This window comes from Protopterus annectens, chromosome 5.part0 (genome assembly GCF_019279795.1).
Source record: "Protopterus annectens isolate FY-2018-M chromosome 5.part0, PAN1.0, whole genome shotgun sequence".
Classification (NCBI taxonomy): Eukaryota; Metazoa; Chordata; order Ceratodontiformes; family Protopteridae; genus Protopterus; species Protopterus annectens.
In genome coordinates this window covers 742,083,975-742,102,503 of record NC_056735.1, presented here as the reverse complement: position 1 = coordinate 742,102,503, position 18,529 = coordinate 742,083,975, and the positions used below count along the sequence as shown (strand labels likewise).

Genomic DNA, 18,529 nt, shown 5'->3' with positions numbered 1-18,529 from the left:
TCAGCTCTACTGAAATATGGATGGCTAACAGCCACCTAGCATTAAATCCTAAAACAACTAAGCTAATGTTATTCACCTCTAAGAAGACCATCACCATAAACAAAGACGCATTTTCTATTCTCTCCCAAAATAACACTTGTATTGAAGTTGTCACACATGCTAAACTTCTAGGTGTCACCATAGATGACCATCTAACTTTCGATATGCATATTCACAATAACATTAAAAAAGCACACCAGAAAATGGGCATACTATATCAACACAAAACATTCCTCAACTACTCCTGAAAACTAGCCCTTGCCTCCTCCTTCCTGCTCCCCTCTCTTCTTTATGGTGCTCCTCTTTTCACCAATATACAGGTCAGTCTTAAATCCAAACTAGACTCATGCTATAACAAAATTGTAAAGTCAGTCACCAGTGGACAACACTTATCTTACCACTGTGCCTCTCTGCAATTACTAAACTGGCTAGAATTTCCTCATCATCTTACATATATTTAACTAACTACTGCCCATAAACTAATATTCAACCCATCCAGCAGCCCTGCTCTTTCTAATCTATTTACACTATGCCACCCAAATAGGCCACTCTGCTCTGAAAACCAAATACTCCTACAGGTAGAGAAACCCAACCTCTCCGCTGATCAAATGCTCCAATCCTATGGAACTCTCTCCCACCCTCACTTAGATCCACTAGCAACACATCTATCTTCAAAAAATCTTTGAAACATCTGTCCTCCCACTGGCAATCTACATGCACCAACTTCTCACAACACATAATCTGACATTGTCTCTCCCCTCCTTCCATACCTGTCTGTGCCTCTTCCCCTGTTCTACTCGCACCTCTTCTTTCTCCATCCTCTACTACCTCCTAAACCTTCATCTTTACACCTTGATAGATAATCCACTTCTGTACCCTTGTGTCAATGTATTGTCAATTGATATTTTTAGACACAGCTGCACTGCCTCTTTCTGCCCCATCAATAATGATGTTGTACTGTCAGTAGTCACATTTATTCACAGGTGTATTACCTTATTCATTGGTCAAAAACTCTGCTCACTGTTTTTATTGTTATAAGTGCCATTTGTGTTTTTATCAAAATGTATGTATTGTATTTATCACTGTGGAGTTTTTCTCCCCGGGCCTCCACTAAAAATGGGCACTTTTTGGCCCAGTAGACCGTCCCTGTAAACATCATCTTCTTTCGGCTGTTCCCATTAGGGGTCACCACAATGGATCATCTGTTTCCATTTCTTCCTGTCCTCTGCATTATGCTCTTTCACACCAACTGCCTGCATGTCCTCTCTCACCACATCCATAAACCTCATCTTAGGCCTTCCTCTTTTCCTCTTACCTGGCAGCTCCATCCTTAGCATCCTTTTCCCAATATACCCAGCATCCCTCCTCAGCACATGTCCAAACCAACGCAATCTCGCCTCTCTTGCTTTGTCTCCAAACTGTCCAACCTGAGCTGACCCTCTAATATACTGATTCCTAATCCTGTCCATCCTAGTCACACCCAGTGCAAATCTTAACATCTTTAACTCTGCCACATCCAGCTCTGACTCCTGCCTTTTTGACAATGCTACAGTCTCCAACCCATATAACATAGCTGGTCTCACTACCCTCTTGTAGACCTTCACTTTCACTCTTATTGGTACCCGTCAGTCACAAATCACTCCTGACACTCTTCTCCACCCATTCCACCCTGCCTGTACTCTCTTCCTCACCTCTCTTCCACAGTCACCATTACTCTGAACTGTTAATCCCAAGTACTTAAACTCATCCACCTTTACCAACTCTGCTCCCTGCTTCCTCACCATTCCTCTACCCTCCCTCTCATTTACACACATATATTCTGTCTTAGCCCTGCTGACCTTCATTCCTCTCCTCTCTAACCTTCCCTGTAAACAAATGCAATAAATAAAATAAATAAATAAGACAATGACAAATCATACACTGGATAGCATTAAAATGAAATTAATATGGTGAAATAAAAATAAAAAGAAAAATGTTACTGATTCCCCTTTCAATTAAATGTAATCTGCCATTCAATACTGTTGACAAGAGATATGAGGACATGAGCAGATCTAGTTAATTTATTTATGTACATTCTATTTTCATGCATTCACTATCTAAAGTAAGTTGGAAACACAAGTCTTATTCAGTAGTGGAAATTATCAATGGGGGATATCTTTGAGCTGTTTACTGAGGACAACATGTTGTTAACTCTGACAGAAGCAGTCATAAATACTCTCAGTTGTATACTTTGTTTTGAATGTGTTATAGCCAAGCATTTTAATGTTAAAAAGTTAGGAGCATCAGTAAATCTAAAGTATCTGTTTTTACTCAATGAAAACTAGCACGTTCAAAAAAATGGAATCTTGTGATGGCTTGGGTTTAAATTATTTAGGCTTGCCACAGAGCAACACTGCTTTGCTTAGCCTTTCACAGAATGCGCGTTTGTCAGTGTGCACAGAAAGGTTAAGTGAAAGTGTTGATTCCTGTATGGTTAACAGCCATGAATAAGAAATTACTGTTGAACAAGACAGTCAAATTTAGCTACTATTGACTAACACTGTCAAACCATATCAATAAAATTCCAGGCACTATTGCTGCTTTCATTTTAATTAGACTATCAGATGATTCCTGAAATGAAAGCTCATGACATTTTAAAGCATCAAATAAATATGTTCTTTCAATACGCCTCACGTTATGTCCACTTACCAACATTAAATGCAACAGGATTCATAGCTGTGGTTTGCTTTTCTGATCTTACTTTCTGACTTTCATTAGCATGCTTTTTATATACCTTACTCTGCAGAAGACATAAATACTAGTAGCGTCAGAAAATACCAAAAACATTGTTTAGGTTTCAGAGGATGAGAACATTCTGACAATAAATATCAGATGGACTGTGTGCCAAACCTTGCATTCCTTTATATTCGCAAAGACAGTTAATCAATAAGTAAGTTTTACAAAGTAAAATATTTATAATCTTAAAAAATATTATTTTCTTCTGTCTTGTTTAAAACAACAACTTAGCTATTTAATTTAAAATTCACAGCTGGGCTTGTGTTAATTGTACAGTTATGGTGTAACCATGTTCTAGTGCTGAATTCACAGTCTTCAAAATACATTTGCAGGTCTCCTCTGCAGGTGGCTGATGCACAACTCCGAGTGTCAGTTGCCTGCAGAAAAAGTTGTCAAGGAACATAACCTCGATCATTGTTTTCCATAAGAAATGATTGCCAGTGTGACTTCCACATCACCACCAGCAGTGATTTCCTTCTTTTAGCAGATTTCTCCTTTCTTTAAGCTGGTGCAGTCATGAAGTTGGTAAGTTTGAGGTATGGGGAGGAGATCACTCCCATATCAAAGGGTGAAGGGAGTCACCCCCATGCAAAAATGTTTAACATTAAACTTTTCTCATTTTTGCATTTTAAGCCACTATTTTTTAGATTCCATTGCTCGAGATTGTATAGTTTGACAAGCCATAGTATAGCCCCTTTGCAAATACTCTTGCTATATAACTGCATTTTTTTTTGTCTCTATATGCTTTATAGATTTACTGTACACAAAACCTATATACACTGGCTATACAAGCCATACATATTGATGATATGATATCTCAGTACTTTGCAGACATGAAATATAACAACTATTTTCAACATTGTTTACTTGGCGGTAATCAATGGAAATATTTTGTTTATTTGCAGGTATAAGGATCAGAGACACTGATTAATTTGCTAATGACTTTATTACTAATATAGCTTTATAAGACAGCTAAATGAAATATTTCTTGACAAGCAATTTATGCATGATTTAGTGCATACTGTTACAACATATGTTAGCAAAAAATAAACATGATGCAGATGATTCTTGTAAAGCAAGAAAACTGGTGTTGACATCTTGAAATCTGTACCATCTTTTGGAAGTTAGTTTACAATTTCTCATCAGAAGACTCAAATAAACAATGCAGCTAACAACGTAATATGGAATTTGCTCTTCTAATATGTACAACACTTTTGGAATAGGTGTTATAGACAATTGCTTTTGTTCCTTGAATGAAATAGATTTCATCTGTGGAAAAAAAGGCAAACTAATATTATCATCAAAGTTAAATTCTCAAAAAATGTAATAAATCTTTAGTCATTATTGTAACTACAGTGGAATATTTAAGACTTAGTCACATCTGCTATTAGCTAAGCAGTTATTGCATGAACATGTGGCCTTGAGTTTCTTATATCTCCCATACAAAGTAATATGTGGATACCTGGTCTACATGCACTGCTTTCTGTAATTAGCATGCTGTTCTCTTCATACATTTTTTTCTTTCTGGGTAAATATATGGTAACTGTCATTCATATCGAATGCTGCTGAAAGATTAAATGTTGAGGTTTTGCTAATAAAATTGAAAATACACAAGGTAAACATCTACTGCAGCTGTTACACACTAAAATGAGGAAAGCCTGAGGATTTATTACATATCATTTTTCTTTGTCCTGCACTGTTGGACCTTTAATACTGATGGCCCAATTCAGAAATATTACTGTGAGGTGTACATGAGGTGTATCTATTTCTGATCCAGAGAAAGCTGTACCACAATGCTGCAACATGACCCCATACAATACATTAACGGGCTGTCTCTATGGCTGTGCTAGATACTAATGACGCATTCTGAGAGACAGGCATATGCTAATTAGTCATGTGCTCCTGTACCTCTCCCTCCCGGATAGCATGTGCCTTTTTGCCTTTTTCTGTGGTTTATTCATTGGTTATTTATTTTCACATTGTCAATACATTTTAGAGGCTTTTATTTAGTTATCATTTTCTTTGTATCCATTAATAAGGAAGTGTATCTTTGAAGTTAGTATATATTTTTATAGGAGGTTATGTTCTTGTTTTCTATCTTTTTTTCCTGCTATGCATCAACTATCAAGTTTGTCTCCACTTGGAGAGTCAGACAGTAAAGTCTGGAATTTTTTTGTCTGGACTAATCACACATTTGGGGTACATCTAATATAGAATACTACCATACTGGCAGAAAGTTTGGAGTTTTAGTGGGCTGAGTGATGGACCTTTTGGTGCATAGGTTCACAGATACTAACTAGGCTATTAATCTGTGAAGATCTTTAGAAGCCAAGCCATACAGTCCCATGAAGTTTATTATCCTCATATTTTAAGCATTATTAAGCCAAAGATGTGCAGAACATTTTCATGTTGCTCCTATTCATGAGAGACAAGATTGCTAATGGGTGAATATCCTATTACTAATCCATATGCTCAAATTACATTTGAATGGTGTAAGAGAAGTACTTTGCTTTATGTGCAGAGGAAGATGATTCTAAATAGGTAGTATTCTCTATGATACATATCGATTCCTCCAACAATAGTCAATTTATGTCACAAAAGAAATTTATATCTCTTGAGCAGGTGTTTATGCCCCCATTGGACTTGAGAATGTGCAATAGGTCTCACAAGATAGGGTTTGTTGAGACTCTGTATGCAAGGTCAAGGTAGAAATCCCTCCTCAGTAACCTGTATGACACCAAGAAGAGGGACAAGGCTTTGAGACAGCTGACATAGATTTTTTGGTTTAGGCCCTAGATTTTATTAGTAAGAAATCATTTTGGGGATTCAAGTTGTGTCAAATGTTTGGAAAGGCCTTTTACTTGATTGGCCTGATGAGTGCAGAATACTGTCATTGATTACATACTTAGATTTTAATAACATACCCTAAGTAATAAACTATGCAATGATAAATCAAAATAGTAGATATGTGGTAACTGAATGACAGTTCATTGTTTACATAGATTCCCTGATCCCTAACTACTGGATCACTTTTCAGGGGTGTGTTGTCAATATGATAGTTACACGGGACTTCTTGCTTGTTGATAGATATTATTGTACTTTTTTTATCATTTAGTTTTAGTCCACTGTTTTGATGCAAGCTACAAATGTGGGAAAGGCCCTCATAGAGGATCTTGGTGTCCTGTGGGGAGTCAATGTTGGCACCAAGTTTACAATTATCTGCAAACTTGGTCATCCATAAATCCTTAAATGCAGCTTTGACCTCTGAGACGTAAATGGCAAAGAGGAGTGATCCAAGGTCTAGGATATACTGCAAGTGGTAGATCTTTTGGAGGTGATAGAGCAGCCCACCCTAATTTCCTAGATTTTACTTGTAAGCTAATTGGTTAGCCAATGAGTTTCATAGATGTGGAATTTTTTCTAACTGACCCTAGACAAGAACTTTTACAACTCCAAGAAAAAAATTAAGGTAAGACAACATTTAAAATAAAGCAAACTTTAATGTAATAAAATCAAAAAGTAAAAAAAAAAAATATTCATATCTTAAATAGAGAAATCCAATTCAAAATTCACTGCAGTCATACTCCAACAGTAGTTTCACAGCATCTGCAGCTGAAAATATCTAAAAAATATAAATATTTAAATTTGAAAATAAACTGTGAAGAATGCTAGCTACAAAATGCAAAGTATGGATTTCTTTAAGTTGGACTCCATTATATGAGCTAAAAAATGAGCAATTTTATTTTGAAAGAAGTCTGGGTCCTTCGGTCTGTCTGTAAAAACATAACTGCATTTCACAGTTCTCAGGAAGCAGCTGTTTGTTACAACAGTCTTGCAAAAGAAAGCAAGATACCTCTATCAGTTTAGCAATAACTTTAGCTGTAAATTTAACAGTTTAGGTTGAAAGAGACAATTATTTATTTATTTATTTACATTTGTTGACCGGGAATGTTATGCATATGCTGAGGTGTATTTTTTTAAGTAAGCGTACCTTATTAAATGATGCTTACACAGTGTACATAATACTGTTGCTGGAGCCTGGAGGCGGGTGGGCATTTCTGAAACTGAAGTGCTGACTGATGGACCACAGGTAGAGATTTGATGAAATGGGGTTTCAGATTATGTTCACTGTACCATGTCCAAGTGTGGCATACAAACATTCACCATACAGTGAAAGAGCAGTAGGTGTTCAAAGTGAGTAGCAATAGTTGTTATAGTTTTAGGAGGTTCATATTAATTTATAGTCATAGATTGTTTTGAGTCATATCAGTAATTATTGTTCATGTATTATGGATTAATGTAGAGTTAAATTTGTATTATATGACAATGTGTTGACCAATAGTAGACTTGTACTTTCATCTAAGTGTTAAGCTCATGTCATAGTTGTAAATCCTAGCCTAATGTGGGGGATGGGTATTGTCTCCATGGCACAGAATGGGTTTAATCCATATGGCCCAAGGTCAGTAAGCAGCTTCTGTGTGTGAATGAGGGCTCAGCTGAGAAGGATAAGAATGAGGGGCTTGTACTGACAGACCCATGATCCCACTAGGGAGGGATGGTGCTCAGTCCACTGATATTTAACCACTGGCTGTTGGCCTTGTACTATATAAACTATCAGCTGGGATATACGTTTGACTCTGCCAAGTAACGAATGTGCACTGTAGTTGTCATTGCACATGTACAGAAGCACACATGTACTTCAGAGATCAGCATAGTATGCCCTCATGTGTTCAAATGTGCATATCATGCTACCAAGGACATGGGAGTAACACCACATTAGAATAAAATGCTGTCTGAGTGAAGGCCTCAGCATGACAAGTTCTCCATACCAGAGCAACAAATAATTCAGATTAATAGCAGTAGGGTGATATATTCAACAGGCCTGGGGTAAAAAGTACACAACAGAAAAAATCCTAGTCTAATGGCTATTTTTGTATGCCTACTTGGTCAGTAATCGCATGTCCATGATAAGATAATTTTGTGTTCTGTCTGGAAATATTATAGTAAGCAATGCTGGATGAGATTCTAACAAATGGACCTTCTTCGCTTATTTTCTTGTATTTAGGGTGGTACATATGATACACTTGTACAAGAATGTAACTAGGTAGCATATATGGCATGCTATTGTTAATTGCTCCCTTCTCCCATAACTCAGTCATGTAACATAGTATGAGTGGATTATAGACCTGTACTGTGAGAGAGAGTCTCATTGGTAACACATATCATCCAGCCAGTGTATGTTTACAGTTCTGAAAGCTTTTCAGAGGAAAGACACCAGTTTGATTGAAGACTGGATAAATATGTATATATCTACATTTTTTTATATGGATTGGAGCAAAGAGTGCATGAAGTATACTCAGTTTATGACCTGGGTTTGTTTGAGAAATAAAATCTAAAACGAAGGAAGAATGAGAGATGAGGAGGGAGCCCGGGGCATAAATTGAAGGAGGAGAAGGAGATTGAAGTGCTCCTCAAAAAAAATATCTCATTATGCAGATGATTATAATCCCATGGAGGGACCTGTCAGAATGAGGACTGGTATACAGCTTAACAAATGATACAAGAGAGCCTATAATGATGGAAATCATCTGGGTTAAGGGGTAGGGAAGAGACAGATGGTGGGAGGGATAGCGATTAGAAACTCACTAACTGTCTAGATTTTGTGGGTGAAACATATTCTGCTGACTTTTCTGTTCATTATTAAATAGCTTTTTAATCTTAGAAATGGCTTGTTGAATACATTAGAAAAATATGTCCCACCTTAAATGCATATAAGTGAATTGGTGACATCTAATTAAGCTGGCACCCTTAAAGGCATGTGCATTAGAATCGCATAGCTCCAAAAGAGAAATAGGGACATTTTATCTGCATTTCTTCTGCTTATATTGTTGCCTCCAGCCCTCTCACACTGTCCTTTCACACTTAATAAATGCAAGCATTATTTTGAGCTGTTGCATCTAAAACTATAAAAAAGAATGTTCTGATGATTAATCATATATCTCTGTGAGCCAAAGATAGCTCTGTGTTGTGGGCATTAGCTGAGACAACTGTAAGCATCTTCTGTCCTTCATAACCTATAATGTTTCTGACAGATGTTCACAAAAAATCTTTCTCTGTTGAATCCAAAGACGCTTCTGGCTACAACCTCCTCCTTACCTGAAACAAATTTGCTATACTCCTCTCATAAAAAAGATGTACACAAGAAACACCAAGGATTACCTCCAAATTTATGAGCTGCATCCACTTTCTTCCCAATTCCAGGAAAATCTGTGTCTATTTTTTTTGGGATAACCTTTTTCCATTTTTTTAGCTGCTTCATCATAACTGCAAAAAAGTAGATTACTGTAAATCACTTTTAATTTATAAGCATCATTTCACAGCACATTGTTTATTTTTTTCCTGGTAGGTTGTCTTAATATATGGGCAACATGTTAACAGAGTTGATGTCTGCATGCTTTAAATTGTGATTAAAGAGCAGGACACGTAATTCAATTTTATATTTTCAGTTGTAAAGAATTTATTGCATATACTGCTTTAATCTATACAGCTGGGATACAATGATATATGGTCAAAATTGTTTTTGTGATTCATTAAATCAGTACTCATTTTCCTCAGAAAAGTGAAGATAAAATAATGAGACTGTGCTAGACCATAAGTGCTGTACAGTTTCATAATAGCAGAGTAAAATAAAATCCTGAAGGTGCTTTTAACATTTATTTATTCATTCACTTAATTTATTTACTTACTAATCTGTCTGTCTGTCTCTTTATCTATCAATCAATAGTTGTTTGCTTCATCTGTCAGCTCATTAAGTAGATTTGCTGAAAGGATCCTTTTCACTTATGGCCTAGGCTAGTGATTTCAGATATATCATACCGACAGATACCCTTAACACAGACTACTGCATCATGTATAAAACCAACATACTGACCCACATCTCTTTTCAAATTTCCAATGACATGACTTTTCAGTCTCTCACGTTATGCTACCAGTATCAGTGAGACATATACGGGACACCTAGAATTTAATTTTGTCATGTGACCACTCATAGATGTTGCTCCTTACTGCTATTTAAATCCTCTTACAGTCAATGAGATCCCTTGGGTATATATTTTCCACATAAGAAGCAATATATTCTGATCCACAACAGTGTCCTTTTTCTTGTAGTATTATAATACAACTTGAGGGAGATGGAACAAAAACGTTATTACACCAGAAATAAATGCAGTACATTTTGTGTGTGTGTGTGTGTGTGTGTGTGTGTGTGTGTGTGTGTGTGTGTGTGTGTGTGTGTGTGTGTGTGTGTGTGTGTGTATAACTTTATAAAATCCAGCTGCACCTCTGCAGAAGCTCCTTAAGGTTCAGGAACCAAAACAAAGGTTGCACTACATTGTACATGCATAGAGGACTGTGATCACCTCAGGGTGGTGTGTGCAGCAGTAATGTGCAGTGTTTCAGCAGACATACACACAGAAGATTACCTGGAGAGGGATGCTCAAGAAACCCCCTAATGTATACATTATTGCAAAAACACTATATATCAGTTCATCACCACCACCATTCCCCCACAACATAAACGTTAGCGTGTTTGGATGGTGGAAGGTATCTAAAACTGAAACAGAAAATGTTTGTTTCCACAATTAAGTCTGTTGCTTTGAAGATGCTTGTGCCATGCATCAATTCTGTGTTAATGTATTCATGTCTTATATGGCACTATTGCAATATATTTGTCATTAATTCAAGTGCATGCAACAGTAGTTGCCATACCACAAGCACACTACAACAAGGGTGTTGCTTCACATACTTATGTGTATTGTGACATATTTGGTTCACTTAGAAGCATATTGCATTCAGCATGACACTCTAGGTGAAGAAATATCCAAGGCTGTAATATCCAATACCTGGTTCATTTCATTAGCCCTGCATAAAAAGGGTCAGAAATCTGTTAAAGAAACCATGAAATTATGAATGCTGCTGAAAATCTTCTTCATATGCTCCAAATTCTGTTATAATGCAGTGCCTGATCTTATGCTATCATTCCAATTAATTTATTTATTCATTACTTGTATTCAACAGATATATCTTACAGATTATTTACAGTGAGATGTAATTGAATCATATATAGAGTAAAATGTATTCAAAGCAAGTTAATTCAGGTATAATCGTCAAAATCATTTGTCTGTGATAATGGAAGCAGCAAATTCTCACAAAGTATATAATGCCCTAGAAAACACAGCATGCAAAAAAAGGCAGCAGCCATCCAGGTAATATGAATACAAGTAATACCCTGGAATTCAGAAACAATTAGCACAATACATAGCGTGAAATGCAACTGTGAGTGATGACGTGCAGATTGGAAAGTCCTCAAAGCCATGTGTAGCTTAGTCACTCAACCCATGAAAATTGCACGAATGGCATCATATGGAAAAGACCATATAATGATGTGCAAATGAGTGACATTATACCAAGGAGAACAACTATGAATGCAAATGAGGATAAAAACATGGCAGAGTAATTGACAATGTATGAAAATAGAGCAATGAGTCACTTTGTCCTGGTAAACAGACACAGAAAGAGAGAGAGAGAGAGAGAGACAGAGGTTGCGTTAATATGCTAAGAGCATATGTTAGAGTCCACACAATGATGTAGATTGTCACCCTCCATGCCACACATACCATCACCTCCCCAAAAGAGACATAATTGACTGTTATTGTGCTATACAGACATCATATAAAAGCTTGTATATGCCATCTTCATATGGAATTCTGTGGGATGTTTAGAATACCATTCTGAGTGGACACAAAGTTATGTATTGCATTGACCATCCTCACTAAGAGAATTTTGCAGCAGCCAGTAAGGGACTTAGAAGTTGTTTCATAGTTATCCATCTCATGTATTTCACACCAAGTCCTTGATGGCATGCTACAGCATGTGGAGAAGGACATATGGTTCCCACAGACCACAAAGGAGAGAAACACTACTATGCAGGAGTTCTATGAAATAGCCCATTTCTGTGAGGTTCTAGGTGTTACTGACTTCATCATATCACTCTCAAAGCCCTGCTAGGTCAACATGAGTACTAGTATATCAACCAGAATGGTTTCTACTCCATCCACTGACAGGTGGTATACACAGCAAATAGAACTATGTTCAATGTGACTGTGCGTCGTCCGGGCAGATCTTATGATCCCCAAATCTGTAACATGCTTAACCTATTCCAGTGTTTTGTGTGGGATGATTTCCTATAGGGGCATCCTATTGGTGATGCTGAATATAACCTGAAGCCATGGTTCATGAAAGCAATATGAAATCCACAGATCATTGCTAAGATGTCACGCAACTTGGGATGTCTCAAATCTACAACACTGTCAAGTGTGTTTGGATTGTTGAAGGCTGATGCCATTACCTATAATCCTCTGGTGTCATGCTGCAATATGCTTTAGAGACTTGCAGCAAGGTATTTGCAGTCCTTGCAATGCTGCATAACATGGTGGTATGCAAACAGTTAGAGCAGGGAATCAACATTAGAGGACCAGACATACCAGAGTCAGCATCAGAGGATGTGCCACACTGAGATGAGTGCAGTAAGCTGTGACACTGACATACAGTCAACATCTGGTTCACAACTATGGGTCAGAATACAGACAACAAAGATTAATACTGATTCATGCAATACTAAACACAAGCTATGCAGCACATTGCATTGACTGGCCATGCTGTGCATCAGACATATGTTAACCCACACTACACAGAGGTGCAGACAGGGCATCATTGTTATCATTTGCACAGGTAATGGTGGTACTGTGATGGGGATCAGAAATAGCTACATTGGTGGAAGTGAAGGCAGAATAGTTGTGTGGAAGACAGAGTGTTACACAGCTGGATGATTGGGAGAACTGATTATACTGTGCAGTGAGGATACAGTGTTTCTTGAAGGAGGAAGATGTCCAGTTGTTGTGAGAGCTTGACAGTATTAATGCTAGAGGATGCAACTGCAGCAGAAAGTGTAATACTGAGTAGGTATGGATGTAACAGGGTTGTGAGAGCCATGGTGGGAATGATGCAGAGTGTGAATGACCTCAGCCATGGGGACATCTTCTCAAAGAATGGCACTGGCACCAACACCTACTAGCAGGGATGATGGGGAGCTGTTTGCCTGTGACTACCTGGCCATGTCATGTGGATGACTGCCATATAGACTATGTCAGTGAGAGTACTGCCATTGTACCACAACAGGCTTGTCACTGGCATAGGGTACTGATGAAGTTGTACTACATGACCTTGAGGTACCTGCCTGTGGTATGTACCCTCAACAGGGACAGCAGCCACAGGCACAGCATCAGCTCTGGCACAAAGAGGCAGAAGAGTCCATGGTGGCCCAAGAATATGGTCCAGGCATTGGATGTCCTCATGTATGTTGTCATTCACAGCACACAATATACTAATCTCCTCTGCTATGGCACTGGTGGCATCTATCCTTGTCAAGATCACTGACCCAAAAATGCCCAACATGACACCTAACATTTACAGTGAGAAGGAGTAATGTCATTGATAGCCACCTGCATGCCATTACCTAGTACTGTTGTCATGCTTTGTGGTGGCTCCACTGCCCACTGCCAGTGCCTGAGATGGTGATGAAGGTATTCTGTGTGTTGTACTGCCAGGTGTAACCTGTTCATCCATACCCTTTGAAGAGATAGGGATATGTTCCATAGTTAATGCATCTGTATCAGTAGAATAGTGAGTAGTAGTGTTCCCACCATGGTAACTGTTAATGACAGTGGCACTGTGCTCTCAGATTGTGACAATATTAGGCTACTATCATTGTCAGGCTCTGTGATACACTGACATCAGGAATAACCTGTTCCCTATGGAGGAGAGACTTACAATTATTAAAATGATAATATTCCCCAAGATTTTATACTTAATACAATCAATAATACTTTCACCTACAAAAATAACTATCAAGAAACTGAATACACTAATGTTAAATTTCTTATGGGCACCTAATAGACCTAGGATTGCATTAAAGAAACATACTAATAGCTGGTCTCATATTTCTTTTCCAGACTTTAATTTATATATTATCTCTTCTATTATAAAAAAATGGAAAGATTATTGGGAGCTAATTAGTATGCACTTCATGAAAATCTCCTTAACACATAAAAATATGATTATAAATAACTCCATGTTGTGGTTGCTAAAGGAATTTTGTACTTCACCTATTACACCTAAACATATGGTCTGTTACCCATTAAATATTATTAATATTCATGCATCCTAAGTATAGGGAATGGAATTTTATTGTATTCCCTATCATTTTATGTCATCTACTTCTGAAGGAGCTCATTTAGCTATAGATAATAATCTAAAGTACTGGTATCAGCTGATATCTGATAATAAAGTTAAAAATCTAGATTTCTTAAAACAAGAATTTGATCTAAGAGAAACTTGCTGGTTAGAGGTTCAGATCTTTAGACAACATCTCATTGATAGAATAGATCTAATGTCTATAACAGTTAAAGAATCCATTCCAAAACTGATTGATTACCTGATAATAAATTTACAGCATAAAGTTTCTGATAAAGGTAAACTTTCATATATACATAAAATTATCAGACAAGAAACTTTTTACAATGTAGATTCATACTGGAATTATTTCACCTATATTAATGGGGACCCACCAACTCAACAAGATAAACAATATAGATTAATCTGCTTATAGAACTACATCTTCCATTGTCTGGAGACTTTATACATGGAAATTTTTACATAGATCTTTTTATACACCTTTGATGATGAATAAAATTAATAATAAAGATAATCTATGTAAGAGATGTAATGTAGAAATTAATGCTGACTGGGCTCATATGTTTTATGACTGTATGAAGTTGAAAGAATACTGGAAGTCAATTAATGAATTTTTGCAGGCTCTTTTTACAGATAATTTAATTATTTCTAAGTCTCTTATATTATTCAACACACCTGTACCTCAATGTGTTAAAAAGATTAAGCTTCCCTTGTTATGGTCTATCCTAGCAGTGGCTAGGAAAATAATAACTAGAAATTGGATTTCAGATACACCTCCTTCGTTCAATGAATTTAAAAATGTTATGAATATAATGTGTCATATGGAAATAAGCACAATTAGAATGAGAACAACTAGAAAAACATCACATTATATTGTATGGGATAATTTACAAAATTTGTTAAAAAAATTCTAATTTCAATAGCACAGTATTTTAGTTTAATTAATTGATATGATTGTAGTGGATGTCTTTGTAAATACTTTAGTTGTTTTGTTGAATATTATAATAATACCTATTTTTAATTATTTGTATAAAAAAACAATAAACTTGTTTTGAAAAAAGGAATAACCTGTTCCCTCAAGGAAGGCTCCATGATCATTGCATCTGAGAAGGCAGGCACATAAACACCCATGTGTACAACTGCTGATATATGACATTCCCACACCACAGAGCTTCAACAACATTCCTGGAAACATATTATGCACAATGATGGCAAATACCTACATCTCAGCCATGCCTATGTGAGTGATATGACAATATTTAATGTGTAGAAGTCAGTGGCAGTGCTGTGATATGTGAAATTAGTAGTGACTTAAGTTAATATCAACCTTTTCAGTCTGCATCCCCAGAAGAGACACACAATACTGTGACCAGTTCAGTCCCCATATCCAGGCCTCCACTAGGTGTAACTGTCCTCTCACTTTCCCCAGACAGGGGCACAAGAGCCTCCACCATGTTTGTGAGGGTGGTCTGTGACAGTAGACCCTGACCTGAGCCCATCTATTCCTGTGAAATGGTCTGGAGTTTCATACAGTAATGCAGTATTATATCACTGACACTGGAGCAGGCCTATTGTGCCAATTTACTGTAGCCACCCGCAAAACTGATATCTGCAACAAAGCCCAGGTGCACACATTCCCAGAAGGCCCAGTCAGCCTTGTCAGTTCATAGAATGTGCCTTCCACGTAACACCATTCTCTGTTGAAGAACTTTTCAAGCCACTGATGCTGCTTCAGTGCCATTTGCGTTCCATGCATAAGTGTGTGGTCATTGCTTGAGCACAAAAGTAAGTACCATCAGCTATACCAGTCCTGAAACCATCTGTCAGTGGCTTTAACAAGTGGCATGACTATTATACACCACTATCGCAGGTCATGTCCCCTCAACAGTCCACCTGAGACGCACTGGGAACAGACCGTGGTGCATCATGCACCCTGTGATATCACTAGACAGATCTGTGTTAAAACATGCAAGAGCATCATGTGTCCCACTGATAGTTTGGCAGCCTGGTTCATTTAGCAGGTCTATGTCCCCCAGATGAACCACTGCAGCCAAAGGTGTATAGTCCAATCCATCCCTCGTTGTCTGTCTCGACAAGTAATGTGATCGGTCCACCACTCATTGCTGTGGCTATTTATCTACCCTCTGCTAGGGTGGTATGTATGTATGCAAAGAAGGTGACAGAACAAAATTCATTGTCTGTCGCTGACTTCTGTACCTTGTCTTTGCTCAACTAGGGATTCTATTTGTCCAGTCACCTTTCAGTCTCCTTGTTAGCATGCATTCTATCACTTACTCAAGCAACTCAAGCAATGCATCACAGAGCTACAATACCATCTCTGTGAAGTAATGTTTCCTTAAATCATTTTTGAGTCCCACTCCCTTCTGCTACCTATGACTTTTTCAACCCTTCATCCATTCATTTTTATTCCTCTCTTATCATCTACTTTGCATAAGGTGAGGTGTCCAGAGCATGGTTCTCATATATCTGTGTCTCTTGTAGTGACCCCACAATAAGTATGCTTCGTCTTTCTTCCTAATTCAACGCTTGCATCATTCTAGTCATATTTTAGCTTCCTTTTGTAAATCTTCTACTGGTTCCATCTCTCCCTCTCAATCTTGCTCTTGTTTTTTTTTTTTTTTTTTTTTTTGTGTATGATATCCAAAACTTGATTGCAGTATCCCATATGTAATCTTAAATGATGCAAAAATGACTTATAGTCCCCTTGAGTCACCTCCCCATTGTTTTGTATTCCAACAACCTGTTTATCTTGACCACCCCCTTAGCATAGTTTTGCATCCTAGATGGAACTGTGACCCCCAAATTCATTTTCGGCTTGTTTTCTTCATGGCTACTCCACTGTCTATATTTACATTCCTTGGGTTCACATGTCCAAAATATATTACCACTTACGCCACATCACACCTCACTTGTTACTTCTTGAGCCAATACAAGTTTTTCAATGATTCTCCTGAAATTGACTTAGCACCTGCTGTCACTGCACCAGATGTATTTTTTTTTTTTTTTAAATTCTTTTCGGCTCCCACTCTCTGTTGCCAATCAGACACTATCAGTCAACTAACTCATTCATTTTTTCCATTTGAGTGACAGCTGATTGAAAGTGGTAAGCACTAGAACAATCATCTGTGTTTAATTATTTTTTTTCTTTATGTGTCACTAATCCTGGGAATGCTAAGCAAGTGTTCTCCTAGAAAGACATAAGTGGGCATAGGATGGGACTGTTGCTCACTTCTACAAGTAACTTAAGCCCACAAATGACACTGCCCTCTAGGACAAGCACATTGTGAATATTTTTCCAGTCTCCACTGGGGAGATTGGTGTTCTTTGTGTCCCTAAGACATATTTCCAAACCCCTTCTCCTTAGGGGGATGTGCAGGGACAACCTTTTCACGTCTCTTTCTTCTCTGCCAGCTCCTGCAGGTACACAAGCTGCTTATCAAACTCGAGTCACCTGAGCCATTCTCAGTATTTTATCTCTCCACACTAATGGAGGTGTCATTACCACAGGCATGCTCACTGCTCCGACTGACCTCCATCACATACCTGTTGATTAGGACTTTTTTTTCAGTCTTGATCCCCAAGATAAATTAATGGAATCCACCCTTTCACAGGGATGAGTGGATCTGAACTGCTGTCATTTATTTGATCTAAAAGCAAGTTTTGTGTCAACTTCATTACCCTAGGTCTCAATCCTATGTTCTTATATATGCTATCAGCCTCTTCTGTAATTCTGTGGCACAAATCTTGGTAAAACATATGCAGACCACATATACGCAGGTCCCTTTTCCTATTTTTACATTTATCCAGTAATAAAACTAAAACAGATATTTTAACACATGTTCAGAGTTAATCAATGCTGCTCCTCTATCAGACTATAAGATTCCAGACATTTCACTAATCATTTTTTACAGAATCCTTTCCAGAATTTCAAGCAGCAATAACTTGGCATCATGTAAACCTCTCCCCAAAAACATAACATTATTGCAGTTAAAACCAAGTTAGCTTTCATTAGGGATAGATTGGGGGAATATAAGTGAGGAAAATGTCCTGTTCACCCCTTTCATATAGGTCCCATCTGAATTTAAAAAGAAAAATTAAACCCCCCCCTGCCATCTCATCGGGAAATTTACAGGGAATCACCATCATTGACCCAGACACAGCAGCCAACTTTATTAAAGAGTTTAATGCCCACTTAGACAAATGCCTTGATCTAACAGTCCCAAAACACACTGGAAGATTTAAAAACACACACCTCTGGTAGTCAACCAATACAAATAAACTTTATAACAAACAAAAACTCTCTTTAAATTGTAAAGCTTGCTAGAACTTCTCAGAATGAGGATGGGGTAAAAATATCACCAGGAAACTAAAAAGCATTATAAAG

General features: G+C 37.5%; 1 protein-coding gene across 1 annotated transcript in view; it reads right to left on the bottom strand.

The window, feature by feature from the left end:
- Positions 1-3,741: 3,741 nt before the first annotated feature.
- The window catches only part of LOC122802790 (collagenase 3-like), a 143,328-nt gene continuing 128,540 nt past the window's right edge, over positions 3,742-18,529 (bottom strand). Inside the window, exons 9-10 of the mRNA XM_044072584.1 lie at positions 9,034-9,138; positions 3,742-4,083 (exon numbers count right to left, since the gene is read on the bottom strand). Of these exons, the coding sequence (XP_043928519.1) occupies positions 9,042-9,138 (97 nt within the window). The 3' untranslated portion in view covers positions 3,742-4,083; positions 9,034-9,041. The remainder of the gene's footprint in view (positions 4,084-9,033; positions 9,139-18,529) is intronic.